Source organism: Nematostella vectensis, chromosome 1, assembly GCF_932526225.1.
Source record: "Nematostella vectensis chromosome 1, jaNemVect1.1, whole genome shotgun sequence".
NCBI lineage: Eukaryota > Metazoa > Cnidaria > Anthozoa > Actiniaria > Edwardsiidae > Nematostella > Nematostella vectensis.
Window position 1 is genome coordinate 6,300,479 of NC_064034.1, and position 13,139 is coordinate 6,313,617.

At 40.5% G+C, this 13,139-nt stretch overlaps 2 protein-coding genes across 2 annotated transcripts in view; one reads left to right on the forward strand and one right to left on the reverse strand.

Annotated features, from left to right (window-relative positions):
• Window positions 1-5,483, forward strand: part of LOC5519060 (polycystic kidney disease and receptor for egg jelly-related protein-like) — a 30,699-nt gene extending 25,216 nt beyond the window's left edge. Inside the window, exons 20-22 of the mRNA XM_048724451.1 lie at window positions 134-1,507; window positions 2,062-2,233; window positions 2,778-5,483. Of these exons, the coding sequence (XP_048580408.1) occupies window positions 134-1,507; window positions 2,062-2,233; window positions 2,778-4,132 (2,901 nt within the window). The 3' untranslated portion in view covers window positions 4,133-5,483. The remainder of the gene's footprint in view (window positions 1-133; window positions 1,508-2,061; window positions 2,234-2,777) is intronic.
• Window positions 5,484-7,360: 1,877 nt separating this feature from the next.
• On the reverse strand, window positions 7,361-13,002 carry LOC5519122 (proton myo-inositol cotransporter). The gene is made up of 5 exons (XM_001638915.3): window positions 12,410-13,002; window positions 10,218-10,377; window positions 9,801-9,997; window positions 8,842-8,956; window positions 7,361-8,711 (listed from the first exon to the last, which is right to left on the reverse strand). Exons 1-5 carry the CDS (start codon window positions 12,870-12,872, stop codon window positions 7,895-7,897), a joined length of 1,752 nt encoding a protein of 583 aa, XP_001638965.2. The 5' UTR covers window positions 12,873-13,002; the 3' UTR covers window positions 7,361-7,894.
• Between the last annotated feature and the right edge of the window lie 137 nt (window positions 13,003-13,139).

Genomic DNA, 13,139 nt, shown 5'->3' on the forward strand with positions numbered 1-13,139 from the left:
TGATCTTAAAATGTTCAAGTTTACAGTATATCTAAACAGAATATCCACAATTTAAAAGGTATGGTGTCCTTCGCTAGATCTTTATTATCAAATTGCAATCTTACTATTTGCCTTGCTTCTCTTTCTTTCAAAGGTCGCAAATGCTGTTTTAGCAGCCCCAGTCCCAACCAGCAAATCCGGCTATTCTTACCAAGTCAGCGTGTACACAGGGACCTTCAGAGGATCCGGCACAACAGCTAAGGCCTCCTTAATTATCAGTGGCGATCATCATGACAGCCCTATAATACCTCTGACAGACGCAAGCGGGAATTCAGAGGAGGTATTATCTCGCGGGAACGTGGCACAGTTTATAGTGAACACCCCAGTTTGTCTAGGCCCCATCAACTACATTCACATATGGCACAACAACGCCGGTGACGACCCCTCTTGGTTTCTAAGACAAGTCGTCATTGAAGACGTCCAGACTATGAAAAAGATGTTTTTCTTGCTCAGTGACTGGCTGGCGCTTGATAAGGGCGAAGGCATCGTGGAAAAGATCATCTACACAGCTACGCAAAAGGAAATGGGAAAATTCAAGAATCTCTTTTATACTCACACATCAAAGAGTTTCAGTGACAAACATTTGTGGATCTCGGTTGTGCTTCGCTCACCATTGAGTCCATTTACGCGTGTCCAGAGAGTCACATGCTGTCTTTCGCTGTGCCTATGTGCAATGCTTGCCAACGCCATGTTCTATCAGATTGATGGTGGGTCCGACAATGAGATTACGATTGGACCAATAACCCTCAGCCTGAGGCAGATTATGGTGGGTGCACAGAGCAGTCTGGTCATAATTCCACTAAACGTGCTGATCATCTTCATCTTTAGAAAAGTGCGTCCAAAGAAAAAAGATGAGGATAAAACACGCAAATGCAATACTAGTGCAAAGCCTGCTAAGGACGCTGATGAGTCGGCTGCTAAGAAGAAAAAGAAGGGGCGTACGCTACCTCACGGGTTTGTGTACGTGGCTTACGTTCTGTGTTTACTAAGCTCTCTTACGTCGGCAGCATTCGTGCTTTTCTACAGCATGATGTGGGGTACCGAAAAGTCTAACCAATGGATAGCATCTGTAATGATCTCTCTGGTACAAGACATCTTCCTTATTCAACCTTTCAAGGTAATCCTTATTGCTACAATGCTATCACTGATCTTCCGCAAGCCTCCAGAAGACGAAGAAATTGCAGGAGAGCAGGCTGCGCCAGCAGCGCCCAAGATGAGTGCAGAGCAGAACAAGCTAAAGTACGTGAAACCCCCGGAAGAATTGCAAGAACCTCCTCTTGACCAAGGAAAAGTACAAGAATTGCGCGAGCGAAGACAGAAGGAGAACAAGGTGAGGGGCATGCTCAGGGAAATTGTCTTCCACTTGGTGTTTTATTTGGCTCTGTCAGCCACGATCCTCGGTGTGGAATCAAGTCATCGGTATCGTCTGAGCAACCACTTGCAGGATGTCTTCAAAAGTAGTGAAAAGGTGGGGATATAACATGCTATTCTTTACAACAAAGTGGTAAATCGGTGGAACAAAGTGGAGCAAGTCAAAATGTATTAGTCAAGAACAAAATATAACAAGGACATAAGAGTGTGTTTAAGTGCTAAATACGGTAAAAGAATGTGCTAACTACATCCTTTTTGGATTTACCTTTTTCAAAGCGACAATCGCACTAGTTCAGGTCAATTAAGAAACATCTCCGATGATTTTTAACGGAAAACGCGAAAAATATTTCGAAACTTTATAAGCATTTCTATTGGATGTTTTTACGATGAGTAACTGATAATTTAGAGCGGATGGCCTGTAATAGAGCAGAATCTAATAGATTCTATTATCTTTTGTCGGTTGAGGTTTTCGTCGGCCCGCCAGTATTTAACTAGTGCGATTTGCGCTTTAATAAAAAAAAACGTCCTCAATAATGGTCGTAATATTTTGTAGATTAAGTCACTGAATTGTTATCATTTTTTATTCCAAATTATTAGGGAAAACAATGGATACACTAGAATTTTTTTAATGTTACATTTGATGTTCTCTAGGTTATGGATTCTAGATTGTTCTGGGAATGGTGCGATAGCTACCTTGTTCCTGGCCTCTATGACACTGCATGGTACAACAACCAGAATTTTACCGAAGAGACAGGCACCATTTCTACCAAGAAAGCCTTCCTGGTTGGCATGCCTCGGCTGAGACAGACGCGTGTTAAACAAGGTAATCGAATGGCGAATTCAAGCATGTAACCAAGATATTTTAGGTATTATATCGACAACAATGTATCATACTTTATTTTTAGACTGTTATTTTGAAGTTTTCTTGCGAATAAACCGTTGTATATTATAAACAATAACAAAGGAGTGGTTGATCAACATGCTTTTAGAGGCTGTACGTCTAGAAAGGAGCAGTAGATTTTCGGACATCGAAATTATGGGATAATTCATTCAAAATATGATACTACCATAAACTACCTCAGTTATTAGTGAAAAACACATTAACTAATCTTTTTTCAATGCGCTTTGATGTTTAAAATCCACGCCATCGGATGTGTTCAAAATAGGACTCATTTAAATATGCTAATAGCGTTTTGGGCCCCATCAAAATGTGGAATAAAATGTGATAGACCTCTCGGCTGGCGTCGGTTTATTAATCGATAACTCTGTCATAACTCATTACAGTACAGTAAATAATACTTAAAGAACCTTTTTCATTCAACCTCTTACAAGAAGCTTTTAAATAAAACTTTTGATTGTTGTTTTAGTCTCCTGCAAAGGCACGGAGGAATACCCCAGGCTCCAAGAAATGTTCCCATACTGCTATCCAAGCTACTCCATCTTGAACGCGGACGATTCATCGGCGAAAAGCGCACTTACTGGAAACTCCACCGTCTCCCTAAACGAATCTCAGCTGAACGCGGAAATCGGCTTCGAGAGGATCTGCCTCCAGCCGCTCATCTTCCAATCAGGAATTCACTTGGGCACATTGCCCGTGGTGACGGATGATGCAACATACGGAGCAGGTGGACTGGTAGCCGACTTGGGTTATGATAGAGAAACTGCGGAGGATGTCTTAGAGAACCTAAGGGAGGACAACTGGATTGGTCGCAGCACTCGTCTGGTGCTTGTGGAATTTGTGGTGTTTGAACCGACATCCCGACTTTACGCTTTTGCACGGTTTACATTCGAAATCAAAATCACTGGAAAGATCCACCCGACTGTCCGCGTGGAGCCATTGGCATTGTATGGTGTAGACGATGCTGTGTACAGTGCGATTGTAATAGCCGGCAACGTCATTTTAGCCGCCATGACCATCTATACATTTTTTGTTGAAGTAAAGAAGATCTTCCATGAGAAGCTCGCCTACTTCAAAGAAGTTTGGAATGTTCTAGAGCTCTTGATGGTGATTTTAGCCATCACAACTGCCGTCCTTTTGGTCGTGAAGTTGACTTATGTGCAGCATATTATCACTAAGGTGCAGGAAAACCCCTACAGCAGGATGAGCTTTGACTACGTACTGTATGGGACAGATGTGTACAAGGCGGTCGCGGCTTCTGTGGTCTTCATCGCGACAGTGAAACTCCTCAAGCTTCTGAAATTCAACGAAAAAATAATATCGTTTACGCTTGTCATCAAACGCTCCAAGCCATATCTGCTCTCGATCTCGTTCCTCTTTGTAGTTGTCTTCATGGCATTTGCACAGCTCGGAAACCTGGTCTTTGGCAACGATTTGCTGATCTACTCCACCATGATCAAGTCGTTTGTGAATGAGTTCGAAATGATTCTCGGCAAAGGAGTGTTTTTCCATACTTTAAAGGAGGTTTCCCCAAATCTCGGCCCGTTCTTCATCTTTTGCTATTTTATGATCACTTCATTGCTTTTAGTGAACTTCTTCGTAACAATTTTGAATGATTCATACGAAGACAGTCGTGAAGACGTGGAAAAAGATGCTGACGCTGTATTTGCCACTTTTATGGCAGCCTATCTCCGGCGATCCCTCCACGACATTTCGGATGATCTGAAGCGATCAAGCACAAAACGTCGCCGCCTACATCACAATACGGACATTGACTATGATTTCAAAAGATTTGAGAAAGAAAAAGATTTCTTTCTCTACTGACTCTCCCAGAAGGTTTTTGCCAACATCCCTGTGATCAAACAGCATGTATGTCTACGAATATTAAACATTTCTGGCTCTGATAGCGCAGAGCTTTACAGATGTACTGGGAATAGTAGTTGTAGCTTAAATGGTAGTTGTAGTTGTAATAATCCAGTCTTACACGCAGTATGCAAATATGTGCACGAAAGAATCTAAAAGGAATTGAATTCAAATGCAAGTAGAAACCAGCAATGGGCTAAGTAAACCAACCAGCGCCACAAACTTTATTTAGAATTTCTGGTTCCAATCTAAAAAGAGTTGCATTGACACACCTCGAAATTCTCTAGGTAGAGTCCAAAATCTGCGAAAGAATCTTTCTTTCTTTCTGGTAAACAATATATCAAAACCGTATATCACCTTTAAAATGATATTTGTGCCCCGCCTTTTACCCATGGCGCGGATCCAGAAAAAGTCTGACCTGTTTACGAAAAAATGGTGGTGAGCTTAACCGAAGACATGCGGCTCATACTGCATAACGTACTAACATTTTGACCGGTTTGCGTATAAACAGGATGTAGGTATGCACCCGCGCCCCTAAAGAGGGACCAAATTAAAGATGTACTTAAAACAGAGGATTAGGCACTGGCATGAAAAACAGTTATTTCTGATGAGACTGTACTTAATTTCGAGTTCTACACCCTCGGGTTAAAACAGCAGAGAGCACAAGATTTATTTGTCGCTAAAATTCGGGAAGCTAGCTAAAAGTTCTGATTTTCTCTTATGAAAGCAATGAGTGACGTGATGAATTATTTGCTCCTTTTGTTGCTTTTGTCTTAAAGCCTGGACTACAGGGATTTTCGCATTTTTAAGGTAAATCTGCGCAATAAAAAGGGGGACAATGCTTTTTCGGTGAATCCTGCTCTAAGATTGACTATAATACAAAAAGGCAAACACAAGGTAAGGGAAAGGAAGTAGCCATTCCATTTTGTCTTGTTTTATAGGTTGAAGGGTACTAACTTCCATTGTCAATTGTTAATCTTACTCTGGGTATGGCTGCATAGACAATACATTAGTGTCACGAGCAATCATGTTCTATTTTGATACGCAGCATCAATTTAATAACCTCACTTGGTAATAAAACACCTATCATCATATAAAAAGTATTGGAGCATTTTTATGACACGGCTTTTCATAGCTAAATTAAATAACTTACGACTGTGACTATTGGCCGATTGAGAAAGGTGTTCGGAAACTACAGGATAAGTGCGCTCTCATGTGTCCCGAACACGGGGGACACCAATCAATTTTCTAAGACGTGTGTTGATTTGTGTTATATTTAATGATTATATAAAGGTATAAAAGGGATCACTTAGCTCTCTCCTGTGCTTGCTTGCTCGCTCGCGTATCTCAATCTGGGTCTCTAATTACAAGTTATGGTTCTATGTACACACGCCCTCTCACTTAATCAAATAATAACTTGTCCCATCAGCGAGAAGCGCACGCCTAGGATGGACAAAAATACAAGGAAATCCTCATATCGTTAGCATTGATGTAGTACTTCATACCACTCTGTAATTATAGATTAATCCGAATGATGTCGATGAGTAAGAGTTCCTCAGCGAAGAGATTTTATACCAGTTCGACTAAAGGGAAGCCAGCATTTTTCCTACTAACGAATTACCAAATACAAAACTGAATGGTTTTGACAGTCCCTTACTTAAACAACAAGGAGGGGGGGGGGGGGGGGGTGGCAATGGCTAAAACATCAGCACCACTATACGCCTTCTATACCTTTTAAAACATTATTAATTTGTAAAAGCTCTCATATCTCGCATATAAAGCTAATTAGGGGGGATTAGGGAGACTCATCACAGTAACGTTGGGTTAGCGCTTACCATCGTTTTGACAAAGACAAATGTGTCTCCTATCTTCATACGTCCCCTTCGTGTCGTTAGAAATTGCCCGTCAAGATTCTTGTGTCTTTTTTAGAGTTAACTTGATAGCAATCTGTTCCCAAGAGCAAAGGTTTCAATGTGTCGAAGATTTAATTTCAATCCGATTGATGTCGATGAGCAAGAGTTCCTCAGCGAAGAGATTTTATAACAGTTCGACAAAATTTTAGAGGCAATTCAGTGCAAACTTGTCCATTATTCATCTATCTTGTCTTCCATTTTTCCCCTTCTATATCTTTGCATCTTGTCGAGCGAATGTTTCTCGTCGTAGTTGTGTTTACAAAAGACCTGGAAAAGCGCGCGAAATAGATCAGACGCAGGGTTCCCGTGAAGTGCACATATGAAGAAAACGTTGTCGTTTTGAGGAACTGGTACCGAGGACTCTTAAGTTCTTTTCAGATACTTTTTCCATTGACTAAAGATGGTCACAGTCTCTGTTTTTCTCTTCTGATTACAAGTCATAATGTTTAGGAAGCACCTGGGTACGGTAACAAGAATCGTGCAGTTTTTCCAAATAAGAAATATATTAATTTCCTTATATGGAAGTGGGCGCGTTTGGCAAAAACGACAATCTTTTGACTGAATTTTCTTGATATGAACACGAAAAATTCTAATAATTGTAGTCTTTACTGTAACTGTGACCTTATTAGGGTTTTATTGTCAGCATTCTTGTGTATTTATGAGTAAATATTCTACTTAGTGACGTATTGTAAACTTATCGCAAAGTGTGCAGGGGACCACAGGGTACCCGCACGATGACCAAAAAACTGAGTTGCATACAGTAGTTATTACTGTGGAGCTCCACGCGGCCGCGCAAGCTCCGCAAAAACTCCTGACGAACCTGGTGCGTAAGGTGTACTCGCGTTGGATTTCCTGATGGGATTTAGCGCAGAAATGGCCAGCGAGTTGCCGATGAGTGCGGTGATATCCTTTCGGCTGCATTATCAGAACTAACAACGCTTTTAACGCCACCGGCAAGTGACTCCATCGAGTGTCCTATCATCTACTTTAATGGATGTAGCTGTCATTGAGAGATTGAGTTGACATGCATCGTCTGAATCTTACTGGTGTTTATATTCCAGCCAGTATGTATCCTCCGGAACGGTCGAGGTAAGAGTAACGAGGAGTGTAAACAACGCCGCGGTGGCCCCCTCCACCGCCTTGTTCCGCCTCGTTCTGAAGCCTTGTTGTTGGCTGCGTGGAGCATTATCAAATCTTTACAGTAAAAAAGCATATAAGTATTTTTAAGAATTACAGGGTGCCCGATGAAGACTGAGTAAAAGTAAATTAGCACGCCAAACCTCCAACATTTTTTATAACTTCACTTAGTCTTTAAATTAAATGAAATAAACAATAATTAAAGTAGATTGTTTTAGCGTGAACTATTTATGTAAATAAACCTGGTATTGTTCCTATAACTGAACTAAAACAAATGAAAAAAATCGTATTTTGATTCACAAAACAAAATAACCTATCATAAAATGTACCATTTACACATTAAAGTGACGAATGAATAAGGCGATTGGTTCCAAGAAAAGAAGAACCCTGTTAATAAGAACACAGATTGTACCCATGAAACTATTCTAAATAACATAATTCTAATGAAATTAAAACACTACATGGCCCTTGTGGTCAAACAATGTGCCAGCAATGTACCAAACCTACACTGCATCCCCCAATTACACTGGGCAGAAAGTGTTTTTGTAAAGTTTCAGCAGAAATAGAGACGAGGTGACAGAAGTGAGCATTGAGCGAAGAGTATGGCACGACCATACTCCTCACTCAGTCTCTATTTCTGCTGAAATCACCAAGGCCCCATGGTGGTATAACATCATTGATCCATTGCCTGGTGTTCCTCAGATCTACTCACAAAGAGTGAGTCGAGTTCCTCCAGCGTTTTCCCTTTAGTTTCTGGCACAAAAACAAAAAAGAAGACCCACCCAGCGACTGCAATACAACCATAAAGCCAAAATGCTCCTGGTCTAGTGATCCAGCCCATAAGGCTGAGGAATGTCATAGAGATTACCAGATTACAAATCCAATTTACTGCTGTTGAGCAAGCATTCCCAGTGCTTCGTGCCCACAAGGGGTACATTTCTGAGTTTAGAGTCCAAGGCATAGGACCCATCCCAGGAGCAAATGTTGCAATGTAAATTACAAGTCCAAGAAATGCCATCCATGCATACTTTGATGGGCAAGCAATATATCTCCATGAGTATTGCGATGACTGGGTGTGGCATCTCCCATACCAGGCTTTGGTGGTTGAAGTGTTGGCATAGACACAAGAACCCTGTAAGATGCTGCCATCACTATCTGTACTATAACAGTAACCACAATTTCTCACATTAACACAGTCCATACATGTGGTTTGATTGGTACAATGAGTGAAAACAGGATTAATTGTCTCTGCAGTCGAGACCTTAGGGTTGTGTTGCATTGCCAGGTAAAATGCTCCACCAAGCAAAAACAGGCTCAAGATCACACCAGCAAGGCTACCAAGGAGAAGCTTCCGACGACCAATTCTCTCCACCAGGAAGATACCAACAATGGTGAAGAGTGTATTTCCAAATGCTATTGCAGCTGCAAGCCAGATTGATGTCTTGCTGTTGCCAATCCCAGACATCAAAATAATAGTCGCACTGTAGTACCTGGTGAATAGAGATCAAAACAAACAATTACTTTTGGAAATAGTGTGAGTAAATAGCAAGTTAGCAAAATGATTTCAAACTTTTAAAACATAGCAGTAGTACAGTAAATTGTCAGTCACAGTCAGCTTACATGACTGTGTTGATGCCACAAAGTTGCTGAATAGCCTGCAACATGCAGCCAACTAACAGAGCACGTCTTGTGTTTGGAAATCTCAAGATGCGAATCAGGACCTGACCACTTCTCTCTGAAAGACCAAAACAAACAATACGCTAGAAACACAGACATGCATTAGCCTGTGAAGCTAGGGAAAATCATAATCCACAAACCTTTATATGGTAAATTTTGTATCTGCCACCCTCTATACTAAACAGCCACATGTCACTTTGAAGTCTGGATAACATTATCCTGATGCCTTTTATAATAGCCATTGAAATGAAGACATTAACTGATACCTAGAAGCAGGCCATTGGAATTTGAATACAAGATATTAACTTACCATATTTACCCACGTATAATCTGCACTTTTTTTACTCCAAGATATCAAACAAAAAATAACCACACCCACACAAACATTAATATAACAACACCCACACAAACATTAATATAACCTCACCCACACAAACATTAAAATAACCTCACCCACACAAACATTAATATAACCACGCCTACACTATCACCAATATAACCACATGAACAGCATATAACTAGAAAGACGGAGATGAGCTGTGTGTCCAAGAAACAAGACTTTTCCATAAACCATAAAACTGAAGGATGAAGTAGATTTTGCATATTGTGAAATTCATACTTGGAAAAAAGTTAGGGAATTTGGGGATTTGAAACTTTGGCTCTGTTGGATGCCCCTCCTCCCCCCCCCCCCCCCCCCTCTTCCTCGCCGGCAAATAAGCTGATAACTCCTTAAAGCAGCAATATAAACCTGTTTTTAGAGGGGCATGTAACATGACCATCAAATACTGTATTCAATTTTCCCCTGCAAAATACATAGTTTTCTGGTCTTTACTTTCATTCAAAAGATAAGAAAGGGTCATCAATCATAATTAAAAATGGTGAAGATATGATGACAGCCCTACCTTTTCGTTCCACCTTACAGGTCCTTCTCACAGCCTCTAGTTCCCTGTCTACATCAGTTCTACCCCTTATTTTACACAAAGCGGCTCTGGCCTCTGCATATTTGCACTTGCTTATCAACCATCGGGGGCTCTCAGGAAGAATAACACACCCAAAGAACATGATGATGGACGGAACAGCAGCTAGGCCAAGCATGAATCTGTAACAAGGAGGGGTATAATGTTACCTGATGAAAATCTCAGCAATAATTTTAATCATTATAACAGTGATAATGATGACAGTGATCACAACTAATAATGATATGAATCTCATAAAGTAAATGTTTTTTATGATTACTCCTAAATCAACCCTGTTGCCGTGCAATGTAAATATTTCCTTTCACCAGTTATTGCCATTATTAACAAATTGCAAGCACTGACCTCCATCCATTCTGTCTATCATATGCAAATATCCCATCCACTACAGATGCAATAAATTGGCCGCCAGTAATAAATAAGTTGTTAAGGGTGACAAGTTTTCCCCTCATTGATGATGGTGCGGCTTCAGCTACATAAATTGGCACAGTCATTGAGGCCCCACCTAAAGAGAGAAGGTGATAAAATACAAGTTGATGGGGGGATGGGAGTGGATTACAGGGTCTGGACAAAAGCTTGATTATTTTTTATTCTATACATGGAAAAGAGAAAATGACTCTCCTTATTTTTTTTTAACTAAAAAAATGGGGTGGGTATTTATCCAATCCACCACCTGTATCTGCCATTTCTTGAAATTAGGCAAGTCCCACCCAGTAAAAGCCAAACTCAGATTAATTAAATTTAAATAGGAGGGAGGGTGTTAAATAGATAGGGGGCGTTTATTATAGAGGGGCGTTCATTACAAACTTGTAAGCTTAGGGGTTCATTAGATAGGTGTTCTTTAGATAGGGGGCATTTATTAAATCATATATAGTAGTCTACTTTCTAACACACTTAGTTGGTAAAGGGCATAGAAATGAGACCCTGCTGTAGCAAGTATTTTGCTTATTGACTTAGCATGAAATGCTTACCCTAACAGATCACTTTTCTTAAGAACCATTTAAAACATATATCTGCACCTTCTTAATACCTGATTATTCGGTCTTCTTGTGGATTTTGTTACGCCTTTTAACTTATTAGCGTGAAAAAAAAAACATTCAGATATTTACAAACACAGGGGTGGATCCAGACTGATTCAACTGATTCCAGTGAATCACTCAAAATCCCCCAGATAAATGTTTTTTTTTTTTTGTAGATTTGAATTTTAGAACGTTCAATAAAAATAAACATCTTCTGTTGTCTGTTATTTAAACACTTTTAGACCTGCTTCCTGGGATGTTTTGCTGTTATCTCTAGCCCTACACTTAGGCTATGTCATTTCCATTAGCGCTTGGAAATATTGCGCTTGGAAATATTGCTCCTGATGGTGAGTGATATATCTAGTTTGGGGGAGGGGACCCATTTAGAAATTTTGCGCGTGTATAAAAATTATGCGCGTGTTCTGGAACCACTCAAGCCCTTCACCGATTGGCTACGGCCCATGCGGAACTACTCAAGCTCTGTTTTGATTGGTTGCTATAACGTGTGAATCACTTTTGAATCAGTTGACAATAAAATCCCGTTCCTAATCCTGAGAAAGTAGGCGTTTGCTTGCTTTAGCGTGTGATCTCTTGTACACATCTCTCGAAACGAAATCTTGAAAAGCGAAGCATGGCTTCACAAAATGCAGATGTTTCTTGTGGAGAGCCTGTCTGCCGAAAGGAGGAGTGTTATCCTTTTGATTATAGTGTAGAATTTGATCGAATTCAGATCCTGAGAAGTTGGAATTAATGATAAAAATGTGGCAACCGGAAGATAGCTCTTCCGAATTTTCTATGAGTTATGGCAATGGAAAGTGGTCGCCCTCGTAAGTGAAATACATAATGTTTTTAGCAAAACCCCTGACAGTGTATTCTAAGTATATTAATGGCATTTCTGTTTCCCCTGTGTTTTATTTGGGAAGATTTTCGGCTGTTATTTTAGTAAGGTAAATCGGCTGGTAAAATCACCTCTTGTACTTTCGACATTAGATACCACACACAAGCAAAATTGACCAGTACACGAATTTTCGATGCCTCTAATGGATGAATCTAGAAGAAACATGCAAAGAGTAGAAGTGCCAATAGATCAGCAACTAGATGGGATAATAATTGAGAGGTCAATTATTGATACGAGTTGCTGTCTGTGTGGCACAAGCTACGTTATAATGCAAGGGGAGGTTGTTTTTTATATATTACAATCACACCATTAGGATATTGCCAAGGGGTATTCGAAGAGAATAATTGATACTTGCCTCACCACACTTTCAAGAACACAAATTTGGTTGAATTAGGTAGGAATTAGGTAGTCACTTTTAAATGACCAAAATTTTAATACAGCACCGGTGAAATGTAACCTTGAATTTATTATCTGACTATATAAATCCCTAAAATGCCAAAAGCATTATTAAAAATTCTGCAGATTTCATGTTTCAAACGCGTAATTTCATAAATTTCCTGTTGGGCATGAACCTATAACCCCCCCCCCCCCTTGATTGGATCCATCCCTGAAACACCTACCTATACCGAGACCAATAACTAATCTGCCCACAAGAAGCACATGTTTTGTGCCTGCAACTCCCATCACCACCGCACCAGCAGTAAACACTCCAGAGCACAATACAAGCACAGGTTTTCGTCCGAGCGAATCATTTAAAATTCCTCCAAGTACAGCGCCTACTATCGCTGTACCAATAGTCCCACTCACAATCAACTCGTGCCAAAAATCCGACAAGTGAAACACTTCAGAGATGAGAATCATAGCTCCGGATACCACGCCGGTGTCATATCCAAATAGAAAGCCTCCAATGGCTGCGAAAAATGTCAGCATGTACACATACAATGTCATCTTTTCTCCTTCTTTGCCTTGGCTCGCTGGGCTCCCGTCACGAATCAAGGAAACTTTTTCCGAGTCGCCTTCTGTGATAGCCATCTCTGGTGGTCGAGTGTCTTCGCGGTCATTTATCGGGTAATAATGAGTCATGGCTAATAAGGGTAAAAAAAGAGGGTGGAAGGGGAAGAAACTCCAAAATAAACAAAATAGAAAGGCACTTAGGTCAACATGTCGCAATGTCGCACGAAAATTCTTCTCTCTCGTGTCTCCCGAGAGGTACTGGGGCGAGCAAATCGATTTTATCAGTGGACGGTGTGGGTGAGGGGGGGGGGGGGCGACGTGCTATATTGCGAGTGATGCTAGTTGCCATCAATCAAGCTAACCTTTTTCTTCAATAAACACTAACCACTATTATTT

Coding starts and splice junctions, on each gene's coding strand:
- LOC5519122 (XM_001638915.3), bottom strand. CDS start 12,872: ATGACTCATTATTACCCGATAAATGACCGCGAAGACACTCGACCACCA. Junction 10,378..12,409: donor AGTTATTGGTCTCGGTATAG/GTAGGTGTTTCA, acceptor TTCTCTCTTTAG/GTGGGGCCTCAATGACTGTG. Junction 8,712..8,841: donor TGTGGCATCAACACAGTCAT/GTAAGCTGACTG, acceptor TCTATTCACCAG/GTACTACAGTGCGACTATTA.